The sequence below is a fragment of the Xenopus tropicalis genome, chromosome 6 (genome assembly GCF_000004195.4).
Source record: "Xenopus tropicalis strain Nigerian chromosome 6, UCB_Xtro_10.0, whole genome shotgun sequence".
NCBI lineage: Eukaryota > Metazoa > Chordata > Amphibia > Anura > Pipidae > Xenopus > Xenopus tropicalis.
This window is the reverse complement of record NC_030682.2, coordinates 36368283-36393743: the sequence shown is the minus strand read 5'-3', so window position 1 is coordinate 36393743 and position 25461 is coordinate 36368283. Positions and strand designations below refer to the sequence as shown.

General features: G+C 37.3%; 1 protein-coding gene across 2 annotated transcripts in view; it reads left to right on the top strand.

Annotated features, from left to right (window-relative positions):
- Positions 1-24402, top strand: part of dgkb (diacylglycerol kinase beta) — a 271623-nt gene extending 247221 nt beyond the window's left edge. The window contains exon 25 of one of the 2 annotated variants that reach the window (XM_031903168.1): positions 20471-24402. In XM_031903168.1, coding sequence (XP_031759028.1) covers positions 20471-20578 — 108 coding nt within the window. In that variant the 3' untranslated portion in view covers positions 20579-24402. 2 annotated transcript variants of the gene reach the window in all.
- Positions 24403-25461: the final 1059 nt, after the last annotated feature.

Genomic DNA, 25461 nt, shown 5'->3' with positions numbered 1-25461 from the left:
ATTATGTTGTTGCCTGCATCTTTAAGCATGCCATTTATATTCACTTCTGAATAGCTATGAGTGCCTCTACTGCATTTAAATGCAAAGTATTCATACTGCTCACATAATTTATTTCCTTTTTCCCTCTTCATGTACATTGGGTTTTTAGCCAAAAAACACATTAAGTCAACCCCCATCAAGGTAACCTATTCACTAGCCAAGTCTACTCTTTCTTGGCAGCGGCACGTAACATAAGCAACTTATAAACGCCTTCCCCCTTCAGTAAACATGAAGAAATGTTTTAAAGGATATTTAACAACAAAGCAGAATCCAAGAAATAGTGAAGTATACACAGCACTTTAAATATACTGTGCAAGAGCTACTGTACACAGGTAAATGTATTATTAAAGAGATGCTGTAGCCTAGGGAGTACCACTGGCTGTGTTTGCCCACACACTGCTTTATAGTGATGTGACTAAAGGTGGCCATACATTAAAAGACTAGCTTGTTAGGTGAGATCACCAAACGAGTGGATCTTTTCCCTAATATGCCCACCTATGGTCTCCTAGGGCCAATCTATTGAATTACAGAGATGGAGATAGTAGCAGTCAGATCAAGGACTGCATCAATAAGCTGATGGGTTCCACGATTCAGCTAAAAAGATCAAACCTGCCTGATCAACACCTGGCCAATTTTCGCCCAGATATCGGTCAGGAAAGACTGCCGAGTCCTTTAGACCCAAACTGGTCTAAAGGACTCGAAACAGCTTAAATCTGTCCGTGTCTGGCCACTTGGATGGAACCTCTGTTATATTACTACTTATTATATTACTACTTTATTTTATTTCATGGGATAGGCCACTAACGGCACTAATGGTAGCAAATGCCCCCTTTTGTGCCATGTTCCGTACAAGCTGCCCTCTGTAAATTGCACTGATTAAACATTCTGCATGAGGTTCAGAAAAAATGTCTTTGGCTTTTGTATGAAGTCTACAACAAAGACTCATCCATTAGGCCAATAGACCTAGAAGAGCTCTCATCTTTGTTATTATGCAGGAGTATTCTGGGAATTGTAGTCCAAACGCTTTTTAGTGTAACACCACCTGATGTGCCATTTGCCTTCAATTCATTTAAAGGCACCCGTACCAGTGCAGCTACACTTTTCCTGTTCAAGTGAAATGGCGCTTCTTTCCCTTTATTTTTTCCTAACCCTAAGTTCTATGCCGCCATGTTGTTTTATGCATTTAATAACCCTTTTTCAGGCTGTATTTTTGATTCTCAATAGTTTCCATAAAACAGTCCTGCTTTTCTCTCAAAAGAAATATTGAAGTAGACAGAACCGCAATTGTTCTGTAAATGTTTCATGTTTTGTTTTAATAAGTATCACTGAGCCCTTACATTAATAAAGCTGTCATGCTGGTCTGTTCCAAATCAGTGTCAAAGTAGAATGGAAATAATATATTCCACAGATACTGAAGAATGACAGGTTGAATTATTTTAAGCTTAATTAATATGTGCAATTTTTTTTCTTAATTATCTCAAATTAATTAGAAATTACTCACAAGTAATCTTTGCTCTTATCAGTCAGAAATGTAAAGGCTTGTGCATTATACCTCGCTAGCACAATTTACTAAACTGAGTGCATGCATGCAGTAAATTGCATTGTCAATTTTGAAAAATATTGACGCTTATAAAATTAGATGAAATTATTCATAGGTAAACAAATATAATTAATGTATGGAACATGAATGATTGCCAGCAAATCAGTGAAATTGGTGAAATGTAAAGAATCTCAAGGTGTTTCTTAAAATTGTGTATAAGATTCTCTTTCATTTGTTATATTTTGCCCTCAAATTTATACATACATAAATAATGTATTATAAATACTTAAATCACATGATACATATGCTCAGAGCAAAGTTCATTGTCTCCAGTGCTCAAACGGGACATGATTGAGTTAGAGAGGGTCCAGAGAAGGGCAACTAAGCTGGTAAAGGGTATGGAAAGTCTCAGTTATGAAGACTGGCCAAGTTGGGTCTGTTTACACTGGAGAAGAGGCGCTTAAGAGGTGACATGATAACTATGTATAAACATATAAAGGGATCATATAATAACCTTTCTAATGTTTTATTTACCAGTAGGTCCTTCCAACGGACACGAGGGCACCCACTCCGTCCACTAGACTTCCATCTAAATATTCAGAAAGGATTTTTTACTGTGAAAGCTGTGAAGTTGTGGAATTCCCTCCCTGAATCAGATGTACCAGCAGATATATTATATAGCTTCAAGAAGGGGTTGGATGGCTTTTTAGCAAGTGAGGGAATACAGGGTTATGGGAGATATCTCTTAGTACTAGTTGATCCAGGGACTGGTCCGATTGCCATCTTGGAGTCAGGAAGGAATATTTCCCCTCTGCGGCAAATTAGAGAGGCTTCAGATGGGGTTTTTTGCCTTCCTCTGGATCAACTAGTAGTTAGGCAGGTTATATATAGGCATTATGGTTGAACTTGATGGACGTGAGTCTTTTTTCAACCTAACTTACTATATCATTGAACTTCAAGAACCTCCATCAAAAGTACTAGCAGAGAGTGCCAATAATAGCCTGTAGGAACACAAAACATTCTGCATTCACTTGAAGCAATACTATCCTCCCCACATTTCCTTTTTTAATGTTAGGTTCATTGTTCAATTTTCTTTTGCATTTTGATATATTTTCTGTGGTGGTGTTGTTTACTTTGATTTGCTAATCCTCTTATTAACCTTATAAGGGTTTAGGGTTCTGCTGTTATTCAAACAATCGGGTTTTGAAAGGATCCCTGACCACAGTGGTTTGAATGCTCAGTTATAAAGAAAGCTATAAGCATATGGTAACATTGGCTTTGTGAGTGAATGGAAATTAACCATTTGATGGCACCTTCCTGTGTAAGCAATTAAACCCCCAAAAATATGTTACTAAGCAATAGACTTATTTTGCTAGTACAGGTATGGGACTTGTTATGCAGAATACTGAAGACCTGGGGTTTTTTTGATAAGGGATCTTATCCTGCTAAAAATCATTCAAATATTGAATAAACCCAATAGGATTGTTTTGCCCACAATAAGGGGTAATTATATCTTAGTTGGGATCAAATACAAGGTACTGTTTTATTATTACAGAGAAAAGGGAATCTAATTTTTAGAAATTAGAATTATTTGCTCATAATGGAGTCAATGGGAGATGGCCTTTCCGTAATTCGAAACTTTCTGGATAACAAGTTTCCGGATAACAGATCCCATACCTGTATCTATATCAACAAGCCTCACATGCTAGGGATACGTATTCCCTCAGTGAAAGGGAAGCTCATTGTTAGAGTATGATTTTTTTTCCCAAAGTTTTTTGCAGTAAAAAATTCTAATTTGAATAATGTTTCAAAAACGTGAATGTCTGGTATTTATTATTATTAAGTGCAAAAAACCTGAAAACTCAAATCTAAAAATTTGTCATCTAAAAGCTTGCGAGCTTCTATAGAAGTCAATGGGAGTTGTCCTAGGCACAGTCAAGCCTCAAATTTGAATTTTTTGAGTTTTTGAATTTGTAAACCCAAAAAAGTATTCGAGTATTTTAAATGAATGAGTTTTCGTTATTGATAAATAAATGAGCATTCAGTATCTGAGTTTATTCCATTTAGAATAATAAACTAGAATTCAAAACCTCGAAAATTGATAAATAAGCCCATTAATGTTAAAAGGATTTTTTTAAGTAGACTTATAGTATAGAAATCCAATTATGGAAAGATCCCTTATCCAGAAAACTCCAGGTTCTGATCATTCTGGATAACAGGTCCTATACCTTTACATGATCAGCATGTGCAGTACAAATATGCACAAGATTATTACAGAAAACTGCCTGGTAAATTTATGGAATAATTGTTGACATTTTGGGGTAATAGAATAATGGGAACTTGACCATCACCCCATAAAGTCAGTACTGGGCAATTGTTTTTGTAAAGATACTTTCTTAACATGGACATCCATTTGTGTTGGTCATTGAATAATTAGCACTCAGCAACTGGTCCAAGAATGTATTGAATTATTAGGGGAAAGAGCTCATTAACCTTCTTTTCAATCAACAAAGAAGATTTTGAAAAATCTGAATAGATAATGGGTTCTCTTCAACCAGCATCTCACCAACCCGTGGGACAGAATTGAGACTGTGAAAAGAATACTGAAAGATTCTAAGATTCTCCCACAGTGGCCATAGTCTCTCATGTCAAAAGCCAGTAGTAAAATGTATGGGCAGATGAAGAATGAAATATTGGAAAGTAAATTAAAAACTGCAATTTGAACACAAACTCTGTGATCAAACAAAATAATAACTCAATTTGAAATGAATGCACAGGGCTCTGCTGTAGGATCTTACAGTATTAATTGCTCCATTCATGGTCATTTTGCTTTGCTTTAAATATTTTGCAAGAAAAAAGTCCTTGAAGCAGCATATAGAATTGATGAAGAGTGCTGTAAGGAAGAAGAACTACTAGTAGCAACTACTTGTCACAGCTACAAAAATAGACAATGCTGATCATTTACTGATAATTTTCTACGTGTGTTTTAGCAGAGGCAATTCTCAGTATTGTCTATGGCAGGGGATTTTCTGGCATTCTGTAGCCATAACAAGTAGCTGCAACTAAGTAGCTCTGTGTGTCTTTACCCTAAGGGCCGTGACAAATGGGGAGATTAGTCGCCCTCGACTAACCTCCCCGAAATGCCATCCCACTGGCTAGAATGTAAATCACCGGTGGGATGGCATGCACGGCGATTTGGCGAAGTTGCCTTGACAGGAAAATTCAGCGATTTTGGCGCTGTGTATGCCTTCCCACCAGCAATTTACATTCTCGCTGGTGGGATGGCATTTCTGGGAGATTAATTGCCCGCGACAAGGGCGATTTGTCGCACGGCGACTAATCTCCGTGTCTACAACGACCCTAAAACAAGCCAAACAAATATGAATAAAAAAGACAAGCTAAATATTGCCATGTTTTTATTCTGCAAAATTAGGAAGTGAGAAGTTTACTTGTCATAGTTGCAATGCTTTAAAGATTCATTACTATTAAACTCCTGTGCACTGTTACTGGCTAAGTAGCACCAATACCAATGCCATCATGCATTTCCCTTACAATCTAAGGGGCACTTTGAGGTGCTTCTCAGCTAGCTGAGACATCAGCCGTAGCATTTCTACTTCTCATCATTGGGGTCTTAGGTTTATTCTAATACTGGTAGGAATATATAAGTGTCCCAGGAAGTTATTTTCAAATGTTGCCTACTATATTGATGTGAATGATTATACACTCTCTGTAAAGCACTGGGTAACAATTCAGTAATATATAGGGAAGTAAATAAACCAAACAAGTAACAATGGGCAATGTCGACAAGCAGACAATGGCTTTTTTCAAATAGATTTAATTTTTCCCTTGGGGGAGAAAGGCTAAATAAATATGCCTTTAAAATGTTATTAATCAGTCAGTTATTTTACAACAGTGAACGTAAATACTTAGCATGAATCTATTTATATACAAGAAAACAGGTTCCATGAAGGTATACAGGCTCAGTGTGCAGTTTTCATTTTGCCAAATGTGGGTGGCTGACCACAGCCTCCCTTATCTCCTCCCATGGGCCTTTTCATGTTATAATTCCATTACAATAAAACAAAAAAGAGACACACCCTAAAACTCCAAAATTGTGGTCAGTTAAACAGGCCATAAATGCCACAGTCTATAGTTGGGAAAACTCTGTAGGTTTGCTCTTAGACCATAAAGAAAGATATAATAAACCTATTCCAACAATCCTTACAATTTCCTTGTAGTTTAACACAATTTAAAATGAACATTTGATGACATAATGGCCTTTATAGAAGAAATAATGATAATAAACAACAATTTGGCAAATGGTTTTAAAGGTATTCTGGAATTAAGGTATTCAGGTATATATGTCTCTGAACAATAGGGTGCATACTATTATTAACATCTCGCTACATTTTTTAATATTACATTGCACAATATATGAAGCCCGTTGAACATTTGTTGAAATTGAGAAATTGCTAGAATTGCTCTGAATTCTAAAATGTTTTAGTGAACGCAGAAAGCTATCTCAGTGAATGTGCTTGGATTTTAGACAGATTAACTTATCATCTTGTTAGTTAGCAAAAATAAACATCAACTGAAATATTAGTTTAAAAATATGCCCAGTAACAAATACTAAAATTCTCCTTTACCACATTTATACAGCGGTGTGAGGTGTTGGGGCCCAGGAGATCTGCCAAAATAACCTTTCACACTTGCATTTCTTCTCATTAAATTTTGTTTAGAAAAAGAGAATGCTATTTTTGACAAAATCCCAAAATGTATGCATAAAATCGAAAGAAACCCTTAATATGCTAGCAAAACATCATCACACCATCATATATTTTCTTAAAGAAGCTATAAAATGCATTAGGGGTTTCTATGCTTTTGAAATGTCTGCATATGCGTTTCTTAAAGAAGTTATTCATCATTTTACTTTTCAAAAGCACATTTTATTGCGCTATGTTAAGCCTATTTTGAATACCACTGCTATAGCATAAGTGTCAAAAACACTACATTATTTAGAATACAAGATCACTTGCTCATAAGTGGAATTTGTTGAATGAAATAGGGGTCTATTGATTAATCATTTCTCACATTTTAAATTTGCAGGTATTTTTTTAGTTTTATATATATATATATATACAAGGAAGAGTGGAGCACACCCTATTGAGGTTCAAATGCCCTGGGTGCTGGCAAAAATGAGGAAATATAAGGACAGAGAGCCGCACACACAAGGGGGCTGATTTACTAAGACACGAATTCAAATCCGAATTGGAAAAATTCCGATTGGAAAACGAACATTTTGCGACTTTTTCGTATTTTTTGCGATTTTTTCGGCGCCTTTACGACTTTTAGGAAATTATCGCGACTTTTCCGTTACCAATACGATTTGCGCGAAAAAACGCGACTTTTTCGTAGCCATTCCGAAAGTTGCGCAAAATCTGGCGATTTTTTTGTAGCGTTAAAACTTGCGCGAAAAGTCGCGCCTTTTTCGTAGCATTAAAACTTAAAAGGCGCAACGTTTCACGCAAGTTTTAACTCTACGAAAAAATCGCGACTTTTCGCGCAAGTTTTAACGCTACGAAAAAATCGCCAGATTTTACGCAACTTTCGGAATGGCTACGAAAAACTCGCGTTTTTTCGCACAAATCGTATTGGTAACGAAAAAGTCGCGATAATTTCCGGAAAAATCGCAGCAATTAGTGAAAAAATTTATTATTATTATTTATTTTTTCAATAAATTTTTTCACTAATTGCTAAGTCCTTGTGTGTGCGGCTCTCTGTCCTTATATATATATATATACACCAGTTTTCAACATTTGGAATAACCCATATGTGTTCATACATTTGATAGAATTGATAATTCTGCTCACCAAGATAGCAGTAAATTGATCATAAATGATAGTGTGTACAGGTATGGGATCCCTTATCTGGGAACCCGTTATCCAGAAAACTCTGAATTACAGAAAGCCCATCTCCCATAGACTCCATTTTATTCAAATAATTCAGAATTTTACTACAGAATTTTTCTCTGTAATAATAAAACAGTACCTTGTAATTGATCCCAACTAAGATATAAATAATCCTTATTGGATGCAAAACAATCCTATTGGGTTTAATTAATGTTTTATTGATTTTTTAGTAGACTTAAGGTATGGAGATCCAAATTACGGAAAGACCCCTTATCCGGAATACCCTTGGTCCAGAGCATTCTGGATAATGGGTCCTATACCTGTATATTTTAATAACATTCTTCTTATTTCATATAACCTCTATGAATCTATTAATTATTTCATATAATCCTCTATTTTCAGACCTTTGGCATTCTAGCTGTTAACTTGCACCTTCTGTAGCTCTTTCCCGGGCTTGTGAGGCATTTTTTGTGACTTTATGGTGAAGTTCTTCCCATGAGCACTCGGTAGATATAGATCTGGTGATTGTACAGCCGGTCCATCAAAGAAAGTATTCCGGCTTCCTGTTTCTTCCCCAAACAGGATTTGTATAGATTAGAACAGGGATTCCTAACCTTTTTTTACTTGTGGGACACACACAGATGTAAAAGTGTTAGTGAGCAACACAAGCGTGAAAAAAGCCAAATAAGAGCTGTGATTGGCTATTTAGAAGCCCCATGTGAACTGCTGGCCTGCAGGAGGCTCTGCTTGAAGTAGAATTGTGTCTCTGTGCTTCCAAAACTTGCTACTTTGAGGCTGCAGGGAGCAACTTTAAAGAGGGTGGTGATCACTGGCTTAGAAATAGTCTTTGAATTGTTGCCTTGCTGTGTGATAAAACTTGCACCAATCAAGAACTGAGCACAGTGCGATTGTTAAAAGACTTAAAAATTAGCATGGAAACCTTAGGGGCCTCATACTGCTGGGACTTGTCTCTCCTTCCCTAATAACAAAAAACTCAAATTCTCGAATTTGAATTCAAGACTCGAAACTCAAATTTGAATTATGGTTCAAAAACTCAAATGTCTGCTATTTATTAAGTGAAAAAAACTTGAATGTAATAATTGGCCATCTAAAAGCGTGCGAGTTTCTATAGGATTCAATGGGAGGTGTACAAAGTCAAGCCATATTTCAATTCGAGATATTGGAGATAAGTTTTTGTGTTTCATTCAAGTTTGTAAACTCTAAACACGAGATATTCAAGTTTTCTTATTTGAACAAGTTTTCCTTATTAATAAATAAGGGAACATTCATATGTGAGTTTATTTGATTATTTAATTCACTTAAAAACTGATAAGCCCATAAATGTATCTCTAGTAATCTAAATGTGACGGAGCAAGTTACCAACTAGTTATAGTAGTTTTCCCCTGTATTCTTTGGGGGGGCATTTATTAATGTTTGTATTTTATTTTTACTTTTTAACGTTTCTTGTTTTTATGTGCTAAAACTCAAATTTATTGTTCTAAAAAAAACAATTTTTTGTGATTTATGTGTAAGTGTAAAAACCACAAAAAATGCAAAACTTTGCCATCTAAAGTCATGTAGAAGTCAGTGGGAGTTGTTCTAGGTAAACTGTAACAATCTTGAATTAATTTGTGCTTTAAGAGGTTTTTGGGGTATTTTTTTGTTTGAAAGTCCATGAAGATTCATGGATAAATGGAAAGACCACAAAAAAATTGTGGTTTTCATGTTCATTTGCTTTTTTCCCTTCAATTTAATTCTTTTCTGCTTTTTCAATTTGGATCTTTTAATAAATGGCTAGACATTTGTGGTTTTAGTGGAAATGAGGTTTGTTGTGGTTTCAAAAGCCTCTAGAACCACGAAAATCAGAATATTAATAAATCTGCCCCTTTGAATGTAGAGAGCTTTCTAGCATGTTTCCTGTTGGGTCCACCACCATGGATCCATGGTTTTTTTTTTACTAATCTATTCCTAAATAATACAATTCCACTACAAATAACATTAACTAAAGGTTGAATTTTTTACACAACTCATTATTTTGTGCAAAAATAAGATTTATTGTGCGTTAAAAACTGCGACAAATCAGAAAATAAAAGTACACCATCTAAAAGCTGTTGAGATCTGATCTGATCTGTAGAAGTCAGTGGCAGGTCTCCTTTTTACAACTGAAAGATCTTTCTTTGCTTCATGGTTTTAGAGGTTTTTGGGGGGGTTTGACACTTTTACCTGTGCGACAATATTTCGCATTTTTTCCACATTTTTTGTTGGTAATTTTTTAAAAGGCTGTGTTAATAAAATCACCCGTTTCTCTTCGCCGGAAAAATTGCAAATCATGCAAAAGCCTTTTTGAAATTTCTTGATGCACACATAAAAATTTTTTACCTGCACAAATATATTTTATTACCCACCTGACATTTTTTTGTTGCACGTCGAAATTAATGGTGAAAAATTGTTGCCAATGCCGAAAAGTGGAAATTCGTTGCTAATCCATGCCTGGTGAACTATTTGGCCCAACATACATACTTTTAAGAAAAAAAAATTGTGGTTTCAAAAACCACAAAAATGAGAATGTGAAAAATGGGCCTCTTGTTTTTGATACATTTTTAGTAACATCAGGAATTGAGAATGCCCTGTGTCATGTATATATATTTATACATACAGTACATCCATCATTTCTAGGGCCCCAGTTGAATGAATATATGTTCTAAAGCTCCACCAAACACAAGAAAGCTGAGACTAAACAAGAGGTCTTTCTTCTTCTTTAAAGTAAAGGGTTTCATATGAACTAGACACGTATATTCATCCCAAGTAACATGAGCATGTTTCATTTTTGTGTTGTTGCTAGAAGTTACATTTTATTCTATACATGGAACTATACCTGCATTCTCAGAAGTGTTATACAGTCTCTATTGGTCAGTGCTATAAATCATCACTCCCTTGAACAACAACGGATTGTTAATACGGTTTTAAGGAAAAATACTACCAGTGAGAATTTTCAAGTCTATTCCAATGTTTAAATTAAAAGAATACATAATAAAGATAATGTCCATTTACTAAGAAAATCTGCAGTAATATTAGACTTTATAACTTACTCTTGGGGCACATTTACTAATCCACGAATGTCCGAAAAGCGTCCGAATGCGTTTTTTTCGTAATGATTGGTATTTTGCGATTTTTTCATAAATTGTCGCAACTTTTTCGTAGCCATTACGACTTGCTCGTAAATTGTCGCGACTTTTTCGTAGCCATTACGACTTGCTCGTAAATTGTCGCGACTTTTTCGTAGCCATTACGACTTGCCCGGAAATTGTGGTGACTTTTTCGTAGCCGCCGCGCCGAGTACGGAAGTTTCGGATTCATTCAAGCTTCAGTATCGTGACTTTCCTTGGGCCGGGTTGGAGCTGCAGAGTGCCATTGAGCCCTGTGGGAGACTTTCCTTGGGCCGGGTTGGAGCTGCAGAGTGCCATTGAGCCCTATGGGAGACTTTCCTTGGGCCAGGTTGGAGCTGCAGAGTGCCATTGAGCCCTATGGGAGACTTTCCTTGGGCCGGGTTGGAGCTGCAGAGTGCCATTGAGCCCTATGGGAGACTTTCCTTGGGCCAGGTTGGAGCTGCAGAGTGCCATTGAGCCCTATAGGAGACTTTCCTTGGGCCGGGTTGGAGCTGCAGAGTGCCATTGAGCCCTGTGGGAGACTTTCCTTGGGCTGGGTTGGAGCTGCAGAGTGCCATTGAGCCCTATGGGAGACTTTCCTTTGGCCGGGTTGGAGCTGCAGAGTGCCATTGAGCCCTATGGGAGACTTTCCTTGGGCCGGGTTGGAGCTGCAGAGTGCCATTGAGCCCTATGGGAGACTTTCCTTGGGCCGGGTTGGAGCTACAGAGTGCCATTGAGCCCTATGGGAGACTTTCCTTGGGCCAGGTTGGAGCTGCAGAGTGCCATTGAGCCCTATGGGAGACTTTCCTTGGGCCAAGTTGGAGCTGCAGAGTGCCATTGAGCCCTATGGGAGACTTTCCTTGGGCCGGGTTGGAGCTGCAGAGTGCCATTGAGCCCTATGGGAGACTTTCCTTGGGCCGGGTTGGAGCTGCAGAGTGCCATTGAGCCCTATGGGAGACTTTCCTTGGGTCAGGTTGGAGCTGCAGAGTGCCATTGAGCCCTATGGGAGACTTTCCTTGGGCCGGGTTGGAGCTGCAGAGTGCCATTGAGCCCTATGGGAGACTTTCCTTGGGCCAGGTTGGAGCTGCAGAGTGCCATTGAGTCCTATGGGAGGCTTCCAAAATCAAGTCGCAAAGGTTTGCCCTCTGTTTACGAGCGCTCAATACGAAAAAGTTGCGACAATTTCCAAGCAAGTCATAATGGCTATGAAAAAGTCGCGACAATTTACGAGCAAGTCATAATGGCTACGAAAAAGTTGCGACAATTTACGAAAAAGTCATGACGGCGACGAAAAAATCGGAAAAAATGCGAAAAAGTTGCAAAATGTTTGTTTCCAATCCGATTTTTTCCCATTCGGGATTCGGATTTGTGGATTAGTAAATCAGCCCCCTACAGTATATAATAATCTAAACCCGAACAGACAAACAAAACCAAAAACAGCTTTACGGATGGACAGATCTTATTCAACATTTATCAAGGAAGCGGCATGTTGTATAAAAATGCCCTGTTTTACATGTTAATAATGATACCGCGTATGCCGCAATTTTTTATTCAACTATTAAAATATGGCAAAAAGTAAGATATTCATTTCAACTGGAAAATGTCAGGTGTGTACTTTAAAAGAAATATATTTTGCATCTTTTAATGAAGCAGTGTTTTTGTCTCAAAGAGAACGATCTTTCCTGAAATGGGCACCTCGTGCCTGACAACTGATATTAATAAAGGATGAATGTCGAATAGAAGTGGTTTTATAAAGAAAATGTCTCCGAAAACTTTTTTAAAAAACTTGGAAAGTCACTAGCCCAAAGGCAAGATGTAACCTTTTTATTACATGATTAGGATCATTTATTATCTTACAACAATGTATCTTAAAGACACAAGGAAAATGCCAGTTTCATAATTGCTTTCAATTAAGTTTGAGTGAAACAGGTACTTCTAAATGCCTTCCTATTTTAATATTGAATTAGGAAGTGCTGTAAATGTAATCTGGGTTTTCTATAAGTTTAAGGTAGTTTATGCTAAGTAAATCAAACCTACTATTACTGTGTTCATCTCTATGGCTCATTTCAAAGAATTATTTTATTACCAACTCATTAACAGATTAGAAGATACCTTCATCTTTAGTGGCCTTTGCTAAAGGTTTCTTTTCTTCTTTAAATATATGGGAGTTTAGTAAGCAAAATGGCTTAGTCAAACATACTTTTTTTTTAAAGTTTTTTATTTTGCATTTTACAAACAATCAAAAAATAATCTAAGTTGGCACTTACATCATACAAGCACATGCATTATATACTTAGGGGCAGATTTACTAATACACGAACACTACGAGCATATTTTTGTCGACTTTTACAATGCTTGCGCGACTTTTTCATACTCTTGCGTGAAAAAAATGGAAATGTTTTCCTGCTGTTTGCAATTGTTCAATACGAAAATTTTGTGACTTTCGGATCGCCAATACAATATTATTGTGACTAATATGATTTTTTCGCAAGCATTTTCGTGATATTTGCGATCTTCAGAAATTTTCGTATCCAATCCGAATTTTTCCCATTCAGGATTCAAACTCGTGATTTGATAAATCTGCCCCTTAGTGACAGTTTTAAGATTGTGTGGCATCAGAGTACACAAAGGGGCACATTTATCAAAGTACGATTGAGTCCGAATACAAAAAAATCGTATTTTTTCTAAGTTTTCGAACAGTGCGTATTTTTCGCGACAATTTGCGCAACAAAATCATATTTGTCACAATGAGTATGAAAGTTTCGGATTCATTCAAGCTTTGGTATGGTGACTTTCCTTGTGCCAGGTTGGAGCTGCAGAGTGCCATTGAGCCCTATGGGAGACTTTCCTTGGGCCAGGTTGGAGCTGCAGAGTGCCATTGAGCCCTATGGGAGACTTTCCTTGGGCCAGGTTGGAGCTGCAGAGTGCCATTGAGCCCTATGGGAGACTTTCCTTGGGCCAGGTTGGAGCTGCAGAGTGCCATTGAGCCCTATGGGAGACTTTCCTTGGGCCAGGTTGGAGCTGCAGAGTGCCATTGAGCCCTATGGGAGACTTTCCTTGGGCCAGGTTGGAGCTGCAGAGTGCCATTGAGCCCTATGGGAGACTTTCCTTGGGCCAGGTTGGAGCTGCAGAGTGCCATTGAGCCCTATGGGAGACTTTCCTTGGGCCAGGTTGGAGCTGCAGAGTGCCATTGAGCCCTATGGGAGACTTTCCTTGGGCCAGGTTGGAGCTGCAGAGTGCCATTGAGCCCTATGGGAGACTTTCCTTGGGCCAGGTTGGAGCTGCAGAGTGCCATTGATTCCTATGGGAGGCTTCCAAAATCATACACAGAAGGATCAAAGTCAGAAAGGTTTCCCCACTGTTTATGATCGTTCGGTTACGAAAATTTTGTGACTTTCAGAACACCATTACGATATTATTGTGACTATTACGATTTTTTGCAAGCATTTTCAGATCATCGGAAATTATTGTATTTAATCCGAATTTTTCCCATTTCGTGATTCGAATTCTTACTTTGATGAACTTTCCCCTAAAGGGTTATGTGTGGGTTAGTTATCCGGATATGCTGGGGTTGGTATCAAATCAAGGTTCCCGTATTTTTTCAAATTTCCCGGGTGTACCCTGGACGTTGTATGTCAATTTGATCAGTGGCAATGTACCATTTATTAGCTCAACCCATTGTTGAAGTGTGGGAGGGCAGGGGCTCATCCACTTCATTATTACTATCTTTTTGCATAAAATATGAGAGAGCGCAATAGTGTTCTAGATTTTTGATGGGGCGCTTATTCATCTACTATTCCTAACAAGCAGACCTCAGGAGACCTGATGCCAGGGAGAAGCAGGTTTTCATTTATACAGTAGGTGACTTCTGTCCAATATGTTATTACGAGTGATGAACGAATCTGTCTCATTTCACGGAAAATTCACAAATCTTTGAGAAGCTTCGCAAAACGGTGAAAAATTTGTGAAATGGTGAAAAAAAAAGTTGTTGCACGTGTCAACAAAATTTTTTTTTTGATGCGTATGATTTTTTTTACGCGCACGACAACTTTTTTACGCAGGCGGCAATTTTTTGGCATGTGGTGAATTTTTACATGGCCAATTTTGTTGCACATTTCGTGAAATAATCTACCAATAGTGAAACGCGGAAATTTGCTGTGAATCTATGCCTGCCGAATTATTTTGTTTATTACTCGTTATTACTTTAGGACAATTTCAGATCAGATGGAGAAAACCTAGCTCTACTGTATTAGATTTCACACATATAGATCTTTCTATTTTCCCCATTGCTTTAAGTTTCAGAGTGGTAATGTTTATTTGGTGAATCATCTTAAACTGGATCATTCTATCCCCGGGTGAAATATATAAATTATCAATAGTTTCTTCCCATTGATCCTCATCTAAAGATGGAACTATTGCCAGCCATTTACATTTTGCCTGATCAAATGGAGTGCCAAACATAAGGAGAAGGAAAGTCATTTTGGCATTTTACTGCCAATAGATTTGCCACATTAGTGCCACCTAGAACACTATATTTATTCTTTAGAAAGCATTGCTATACCTGAGTAAGAGCCCTAGAAGCTTTCTCCATTTGCTTAAGACAGCAGCTGCCATTTTAAATAACGTCCTGCTCCAGCTCTAGCCGTTAGAGCTGAAATCACATATTCCTATGGGTGGGGGAGGGAATTCTTAGCATTTTTATGGGAGGAGGTAGCAGGAGAGGGGAAACAGCTGCACAGTCTCTGGCCACGGGAATTAAGGATGTTTCTGAGAGAGGAAATCAGACACCCAAACAACATGTTTACAAAAATGGAGACAAGGAATCCTGTATTTCTTTTGATAGAGGACTCAGTGCAGCTTTTCTGTGAGTGATTATGGCTGTATTTACATAGACCTTTCTGATAAAGCTTACTAGTTTTTACATTTCCCTCTCCATTAACCTGTAGCCCATGCAATTTTAGAAAATAGTACTTTCCTTTACTTGGTGCTTAAAACTGCCATCCCACCAAACACATGAGGGAGAATTCTGACTATCATTGTGTCCATGTGAAAAACAATGGCAAAATACCCTGATTAGCTTATCACCTCTTTATACAGATCTAATAGAAACACGTTTCCTATAGTAGCATTTCTGTGCCTGGAGCTTTGGTTCATCTATATTTATTAAAGGGAAGTGATGACAGGTGGATGGGGGGGGGGGGGGTTAACACTACTGTTTTATGTACATGTGCAGTTTCAAATTGTAAGTGACTGAAATCTGTTCAACTCTTAAAAAATGTTCATCTTTAAACTATGAAAATTGTTGAACTTATTTTCTAACTGATATTGGACGATCAGCAGATGTACTATTGTTAGGTGCACACCAAGCTTACAATGATTTGACAATTTTGTTGGACCGCACTGAAATTGGTAGTTAAGTAAAGAGAAATCGTTACGTGTATTGCCAGCTTAAAACTATATGTCAACAACAGATTCAAAGAGCACACAACATATAAACCCAGTTTAACAGCTTATTCTTTCCATGATCTCTACACAAGTTGTGAACCAATGCAGTGCTGTAGTACATACTGTTTGTATACCTGGATCAGGGTACATGGGAAGGTGGTCCAAGTGCTCTGACCATTTGCATTCAGCCCAAATTTAGAAATTTTGACCAAAAAATCTATAGGGCGCATTCACTTACCCAGAGGCAGTGAGATAAGTGCAATTTTGAGAGCAATTGCTACATTTATTCTCCACAATGTACCAAAATGCATAATTTTGGACGCAATGTGGGTGCTATCAGAAGCAACTGCGCTGTGTCTGATATACTTGTGCTGCGTCCTGTGCAACTGTGTCCCAAATAAACACAACTGCATACGAGCTTCATTGCAAATATTTTCGAAGTCTGCTTGGTGTCCTTTACGGTGTTCACTTGAGTCAGTTCTGGTGTTTAGGGTGCAAGGGACATCTCGCACAATTCTCAAGGTGCAAGTGTGCTGTGTCTACTGATGCAGGGTGCTGAGGGAACCCTGGAGCTAACGCCTGGTAAGAAGTTTGCTGTAGCATCAGAGTTCCCCAGCATTAATAGGTGTAGCAGGGCCCAATTGGGAACAAAAGACCAAGTGCAACTATACAGAACTGCAAAGAGGGCATTTGGACACAAGTACCTTTAATTCAAAGTGGTTTTAAATGCAACTCACTACGGGGAAAGCACAAGATGCCCACTGCACTTGCTAATGTAAATGACTACTAATATTTTTTTTATTTTCTAAAACATATAATTCATTGAAATAGATCAGAATTAGCAGTCTATGTATCTGCTAAAATCATATATCCATATAGTTGCTCAGTATCATCTAGATATAATACTATTTAGTAAATAGGTTAGGGATCTCTTACATACATCATGCCATATACCTTTCACAGCTGTAGCTAATATATAAGAGCAGACCATGCTGAAATGACCAAAGTAGCAGGAAACTGGATGGAAATTTACATTTCCTGAGTGCAGTGTTTTTGTGGGGAAGTTTAATAATTTGCTTAACATTTTGGAATTTTCCAGGAACTGAGAGGAAACAATTTATTCCATTCTGAATCTGTTAGAATCCACGTTAAATCTAAGTATTAGGTGAAGACCTTCAAATCACCATATGTGAAATGTATAATGCACACCATTTTATGTCTGCATAAGCCACACACTTGAGTAAACATATACATAGGGGGTATTGGGTTCCTTGTGTCATTCATTCATTGGAAATAATTTTCATATTCTCCCATTTCCTATTTATGAGCCCTTTTTGAGGGTTATTTTAAGGAGCAGATGGCCGTAAAACCGCTTTATAGTACGTATTGTTTTGTGGACCTGGGATAGTTCAATGTGAAAATGATTTACTGAATAATATAAACAGACCAGTCAGGGGAGCCAGGGAATCTGTTCAGCAGATGATTTTATACAAATAACCATATCATCAGCCAAAGACATTTACCAACCTGCCCAAATAGAACCTGCTTGTCACACACGTGTCAGACAGATTGGTAACAAAAAGTGCAAAATTAGCCCAGTGTATGCGTGCAAATTCATTCAAATCTTTTTTTCCAATTAATGTTAAAAATTTTAAATAATTACTATGATAAAAATTTTGAAGAAGGTTTGTAGTTAGGCATAGTAATGGAAAACATGCTAAAAAACTCGCTGATAGTGTTATTCATGTCTATTTTGTCTTAAAAAAATAAGTACAGGTATGGGATCCCTCATTCGGAAACCTGTTATCCAGAAATTTCCGAATTATGTAAAGGCAATCTCCCATAGACTCTATTATAAGTAAATAATTCTAACTTTTTAAAAAAAATAATAAAACAGTACCTTGTACTTGATCCCTAAATCCTTATTGGAGGCAAAACAATAAGAATTAATTAATAATAATATTAAAATGCTTTTTAGCAGACTTAAGTTATGGAGATCCAAATTACAGAAAGATCCCTTATTCTGAAAACTCCAGGTCCCGAGCATTCTGGATAACAGGTCCCATTACTGTACAGTAAAATGAGGACCTTAGTATTTTTACTGTTAAGTAAAGGCTTCCCATGGTTGCTGAAAACTTTCTGTCGCTGTTTTGCTTTGGGTCGTGTAGCTCACTGATTCCGCTAGTTTCGGCAGTAAATTTCCTCGCAGACCCTGTTACCTTTGATTTGTGCATTCATATAAATGTTCATGGATTACTCCCTACAATTACAGTTCATAAACTGTGTCCCCCTGTGGTTCTGCATGCTATTTGACCAAAATCAACTGTTTTGCAAATAGACTTCCCTGGTTGATTTATACCCAAACTGCACTCTGTCACCAGCTTCTTTGCTTTATGTTAATGTTCCTTTTTAGCTTCTGTGGATTTATTTCAGACCAGATAGGCTGATGCCTCCCAGCAATACTAATCCCTGTAATATTGACAAGCTTTAACAAAATACTTTGACATAAACGGGCCTATTTATCTGACTCCATTGTTATTAATTTTGCTCAGCAAACAAACTTCAATGAGCAGTGCTACACTATATACATAAATTCTAGTGAACTGGCAGGTAAGACCCTTGCATAAAGAAATCCAATACTGCCACCCCTTTAACCTGTTCTCATGCACATATTCTACATTTTTAGTACTTTTGATTGTACATGAATACACACTCACACATTTAAACTTTAGTGATCACCATGTAAATGTCAGTTCACCAGCTCTCTGAATGATTTCCATATAACCTACCTATCAGTGTTTCTCATGAACAATATCTTTTCTTTTTGTAGAAAAAACTTTTGTTTGAAAATGAATAGATTTTATCTTTGTTTATCTTTTTGGGAGAAAGATTTGGTACAACTTTCTACATTCTCTTGAGTGCAGTATGCCTGGATAGAAAATATGGTGTCCCACTGGCTCTTAGAGTAATGGACAGATTACTTTGTAGGGTGACAGCCCCAACACTAGCTCATTTTTTGGCCACCTTCAGCCAGTCTGATGAATACAGGGTTTTGACTAATAGTCAAGTCCTATGATTTGTGTGTGTGTGTCTGTGTTGTGCAGGGGAGAGATATGATGATAGGAGTAAAGTTTTTCAGAAACAGGCCCATGTACAGAACCTATTACCTATCCTGTCAATTAATGTGGGGAAATCATGTTGACTGGGGACCACATGTTGGGCTGAGTCAACTACTTGGGTGGCTAACTCACAACATCCTCCCTTTAATAAGCTGGATAAAATAGTTTATGTAGTTTATGGCTAGTTTATCTGTGATATACCTGCCTTGTGACATGAAGTCCTGAAAATATGACATAGAAAATAGACAGAATCTCTAACACTAGGCTGTCAGGTTGATAACTAAGCAATTAGCTAAGTCCCCTCATATAAATGCAGAGTGTAGGAGCCAAAATATACATGTGGGCACAATTTTAAACTAGTGATGTTTACGCAGATGAAAATGTTTTGTTGCCTGTTTCGCAAAACATGTATATACATACAGACTGACATAAACTAGAACCCATACAATGACAAAGTACTGTCAACAAGTATTAGTAGCTTTATGTTTGGAGTGAAAGGTTTGGGAATAGTTAAAAGAAGGTGAGAAGTTCTCAGCTATAAACAGTGCCTACAGTGTACTAACTGATGGATGTGTTCCTTTGAGCCTTGTGGGTTGGTGCTATGGTTATTAACACTACCATACATCTAACACATAAGGCTCATCAAAGGGCTCACAGACGACATGGATTTCAGTACAGAAATACACATTTTTATGTCAAAATCTGCTCCCTATTTGCACTAATAGGACAATGCTTTGCCTATCGGAAGTCACTGATGTCGGGGCAGAAGATAGCAAATTGGTGTATGGGAAGTTATATCGGGGGAAAAATGCCTAGTGTGCATGAACCCATTCACTCTGTGGAAACAGTTTAGTTAGCACAGAATAGATAATGCTTTTTGAGCGGAGAGTTCAGCTTGCAAGATGCCCCTCTGCCTCCTAAGCTTTATCCACCGACCCAACTAGCTGCTCTGTGCGGTTTGGGTTACTATTTGTTTTCTCCCCCAATAACAGTTCTTACCAGTGACATGTATAACATAACATTTCTGCCTATTTTAAATGCTGCATTATTTTTCTCTCTTTTTTTCAGGTGTAAAAAATTCCAACTGCAACGTTTTTTCATCTAAAATCTAATTTTATTCCTATAGTAGAATGTTATACATAAACACTAATGTCATGTAAATGATGCATTGTCCTTCTGAAATCTGTTTGTCTCTGGCTAGTGTATGTTCACATTAGTATATGATGATGAGCGTGATGGTGCTGATAGTAATACTGATTTTCTTATTTTTAGATCAAGATTACCCACAAGAATCAAGCCCCAATGTTAATGGGGCCTCCTCCAAAAAATGGACTTTTCACTTCTCTCATTAAAGGATCAAGAAGCAAGATGAAGGAATAGGTCCATCAAGAATCATGCAATCTGGTCTTCAGTATGACTTTACTGGGATTCTTTACTGACAGTACAAAAATATGGGTTGGCTTTATGGTTTCCTAAGTTATAAGTATTAATATCATTTTAATTTATTTATTGCAACAAATTTTAAGTTATTTGGCATGTGTAATCGTTTATATATATTTATTGCAACAGCCTATATTTTTGCATGCCTTTTTATTTATTTGTTCTTCCCACCCGCTCCCCGTTTGTACTATATTCAAACCACATCTAACAAATACCGATTCCAGACTTCAGTCAACAGCACAGTGACAAGTGCTTCAAAGAGAAGGGTGTAACTGACAGTGAAAACCATTGACAATGAAGAAACGATCAATTTATTTTTACCTGTCGACAGCAAAGTGCTTGGCGCTGTCACCTCATCATGACCATGCCCGTTAGTATTAGTGTCATTCTATACAGGCCTACAAATAACATGCCATATTTATAAACTGCTTGCTTAATAAACTGTTTCCCACCAAAGCTTTACTGAGTAAGACTGAAGTAATGAGTTAATGCATAATTAATCAAGGACATTGCATGAAATTCACAGTCAAAAATGTACTGTTCTTTTGATTACCTTGCCAAGTGCTGAGATTAGAAACAAGTGCATTAAGCAAACAAAACTCTTATTTCATGTCTGCAGTATTGCTGTGTAAGATATCGATGTAGTTATAGTCACAGGAAGCTAGATAGCAAATAACAAACCACCAGAGAATATGCCCTTACCGCCCTGTCGGACATATACTCCAGTGAAAATGCAGTTTTTAAAATGTTTTCTTTTTCTACTGGGTTAAAACACAGATAGAGTTGAACTGAGGTAGCACCAAACAAGAGATAACCGTATCTGTGAGCACTCTGACTCATTTATAAACACATAATGCTGGTCACTATAGCATGAAGATATATATGAACTCATTGCTTGTCAGACCACACTGAACAAAATTTATAGAGACACTCCCTCAAATTCTAGGGCTTGTGCAGAACATATTTTTTTGCCGATTGTTTTAATTAAATAAATATCTATGGTTTCTATTATTTCTGCCACTAAAGAAGAATATGAAGCCAGTTTTACTTTAGCACTTTCTGTCTTTTCCAGGCCACAGAACTATAAAGAAGCTGAAAAAAACTAATTACCAGTCAACTGAGAGGCCCATGATAATGGTCTGCTCGAAGGCTGCTCAAAGTAGCAGTAGTAAAGAAAAAAAAATCTAACTTTCAAATGCTTTATAATGGCAAAAAAAGGCAAGAAAATAGGCAGTCATTTCAACACAAGTCCTATTTATCGTGTTAATTTATAGCAAAAGTGTTTTTATGTGTAAACTTTCCCTTTAATGTCTCATGCTTCAGTTCCATGTGGTTGCAGTTAATATTTCATTATTAAAAATATAGGAAAAATATATGAACCCAATGACTCCCTGATCAATAAACTGGATTTGTCAGAGTGACAGCTCGGCTCAGACAAAAAGACGTAAGAAAATCTATTTCCACCTAAGAAAGTTGGATTTCATGTCTGTTGAAGGGACATTATATTAACCAGTTATGGAATTTGGAAACAATTCGATTTGTTTGTTAGTTTTTTTGCTGAGTGAAACAAGCAAACTCCCATACCTAGTTCCAACCCTATTTAGGGGCTCATTTATGGATGCTCAAATTTTAAATTTTTGCCAAGTTTTGACATTTTTTGCACTAAAACTCCTGAATTCAAGTGAGGGTGTCTAAAACTCAAATATTTCATATTTATTAGCGAACAAACTGGAATGTAAGATGTCGGCATGTAAAAGCTTGCAAGCTCACGTAGTGGCAGTAAAACGTAAGGGACTTTCATTCGTTCTAGTCAATTTTATGGGAAATTTTGTGAGAGTTCGTAGAACCAGATAAAAATAATGAGGAGAATGCAAATACATTGTATTCAAGTTTTCTTCATGGTCGAATTCGATCAAGTTTTTTATATTCAAACTTCTTTTTTTAATATTTTTTTTTTTATATATTCAAGTTTCTAAATACAAAAGCACACATTTGAGTTTGGTAAGTTTTAGAGTCAATTCAAATTTTGATAGGCCTCCCCTCTGTTAGAGTCTAGCAAACAAATAAATATATATATAGGCTCCATTAACCATATTAGTAACTATTAGTTTCACTTTGTTTTTTGTCATTTTGAGAAAACATTTTTTACCTACTGCCTGTAAATATGTTTTCATATATACATGTATTACATAAATACATATCATGACTAGCGATGGGCAAAATAATTCGCCAGGCATTAGCGGATTTTTTCGAGAAACGAGTGTCAAAACTCAGTGCAGGACAAAAAATTGTCGCCCACATCAAAAAATTGTTGCACATGTAGAAAAATGACGCACATCGAGCAACATTTTCGCTGTTTCGCGACTCTTTTGAAACATCCGCAAATTTTTGGGTGAAGCAAAACAGGACAGATTCACTAATCACTAATCATGACAAAATGGTTTGGATTTTTCCATATGTTTAGTACTATTCCCCCACCAAATGTTTTCCCTTTACTAACCCTAAACGTGTTTGCTGCAGTCATGCCAGACACGTATGTTATGCAATCTTCATGTCTATATGTATATTGATTTCACTGATTAAAAAGGACTTCACAGGGGCCAATATTGGTAACCAACTCTGTATTAACTTTTGGCTTTTGTAAATGGACAACATGGTGGCATCCCCAGCCAATTGAATTGGGATTCTTTTACATTTAAACAAGGAGGGTATCAAAACCCCACTGGACAAGGACTCTATCAGGTTATGGATTTGGTTCTGTCCTGATAGGTCTGCACTTGGGCCACATAATCAACCTAATTTGGCCACACACTTGCATCTGCTTTTTTGGCAACCTCACTAAAGAAGCAGATCTTGCTTAGTAGGGTGAGCTTTAACTATAGTATTATTATTATGTAACTGGCAGTCAGTGTCTACTGATAGCAAATCAACTGCCAAATGAAATAAAGGGGTGGGGATAGTTCCTTCAGTTAATTTTTCTGACCTCAGTCAGATCATAGCTGTAATGGAAATGCTGTAACTAGGGACCAACACCTTCTTGCCCTGTGTGGTTGCTCAGTTGCAAGTTCAGACTATTGCTAGAAATTTTACTCAAGCAACAGCCGGAGAACCATCAGCTGAACCCGCTGCTCAGCCCAGGGGCCCATAGAAGCACTGCCCTGCATTATATCTTAGGGTATCTGTGAGTATTCACACAACCCCTTTTGAAAGCATTATGTCACAGGTCTTTTTAAAATCTATCCTATTTGTTTCCAAAATTAGATTTTTCTGCCTTAATCCAAAGAATCTTCTCATTTCTAAAAGGTATGTAGAAATATACATTCTCAAATTTGAAACAGCTTCTAATATCAAACTATAAATATCTTGTAAATTGTGACAGTGGCATTAGTCTATTAACTGCTGTTTCTTCTACAAACCACGTCACATTTTGCGCTTTTTAATTCTATAAATGTTTACAAAGAAAATCTTATTATATCAGAGCACTTCAGAGGAAATTAATGTTTTTACATGTTTATTGCAGTGTTTTTCTTATTAGATGTGCAATTTTTTGTAGTAGAGTAGTAATTTCCAATATCTATTAATATGTGTGTATGTAATACCTGTTATGCTTTGTCTTTATGATGTGTATATATATATATATATAGCAACAGCTGTCTTTTGTCAGAATTGTATATGTGATTGTTTAACAACTGATGAATGGCAATGCTTCCTGCCATAAAATCTGCGATACTAAATAAAAATAAATTTCTATATGTGCAACCATATGTTTTTTCTTTACTATGTATTTGGAGTTTGTGTTGGCCATGTATACAAAGATGAAAGTCAATGGCAGATTGGATAAAATCAGATAAATACTGTTTTCCAATTGTGCATTTCTGTTGTTCAAATAGAATTAGCAATATCACTGCTTTACTGTATTTATATTTCATCTATATTTAGTCCTGCAACAAACATGGAAACCCTGTATTCTAGGCTATCCTCAAGTCAATGGCTGTTTTGTTTTGTGCAAAATACAAGTCAATGGATGTTTTTTCCTCACTGTGAGTTTGCCATAGTTTTGTGAAAGAATTGGCAAATGGTAAAAAGCAGGATTTTAGTGAAAATCCATGCCTGGGGATAAATTCCACTCAACCCCACTTATTATTTATTACAATATTAATAGGTGTAGTACATTTAGTCCCCATTTATCCTAGTATTTTATCTGTGTCAACTTTAATGTTTGGAAACATACATTATGGAATGGAATTAAGGAATAACAATTTAAGCCATGATTATCTTCCTTTACTATAAAAATTGCTTTTAGAGAGATAGCATGGTGGCACAGTGCTCAGAATCTGAGTCCTGAATCCAGTTTTCACAAGGAACCTTATGTATAGGGTCGGACTGGGCCACTGGGACACTGGGAAAAAACCCGGAGGGGCCCGGCGGCACAGACTCAAACCCTGTTGCCATTTCCCCTGGCAGCCGATGTCCTCCCCTGACGCGTTTCACTTACGCACGCTCAGGAGAGGATGTTGGGAGGTTGCCCCTGCAGGGGGTTAGGGGGGTGCGGTGGGGCCCCTGCAGAGGGTGCGGCTGACACGGCTGGCAGGGACACTTTGGGGGTGCCAGTCTGACCCTGCTTATCTACAAGATGTCTATACTGTCCCCCTGTATGTACGTGACTTTCCTCCCAGACACCAAACTATACACAAGTGAATTGGCTTCTGACTCACTGATGTGGAAATGCAAACGGAATTATGGTGAATCTCCGCAAAGCAGTGATTTTCTGCTGCATCTTTATCAATGTTTATCCAATGCCATAAATGGGAGGTTTATTTTCA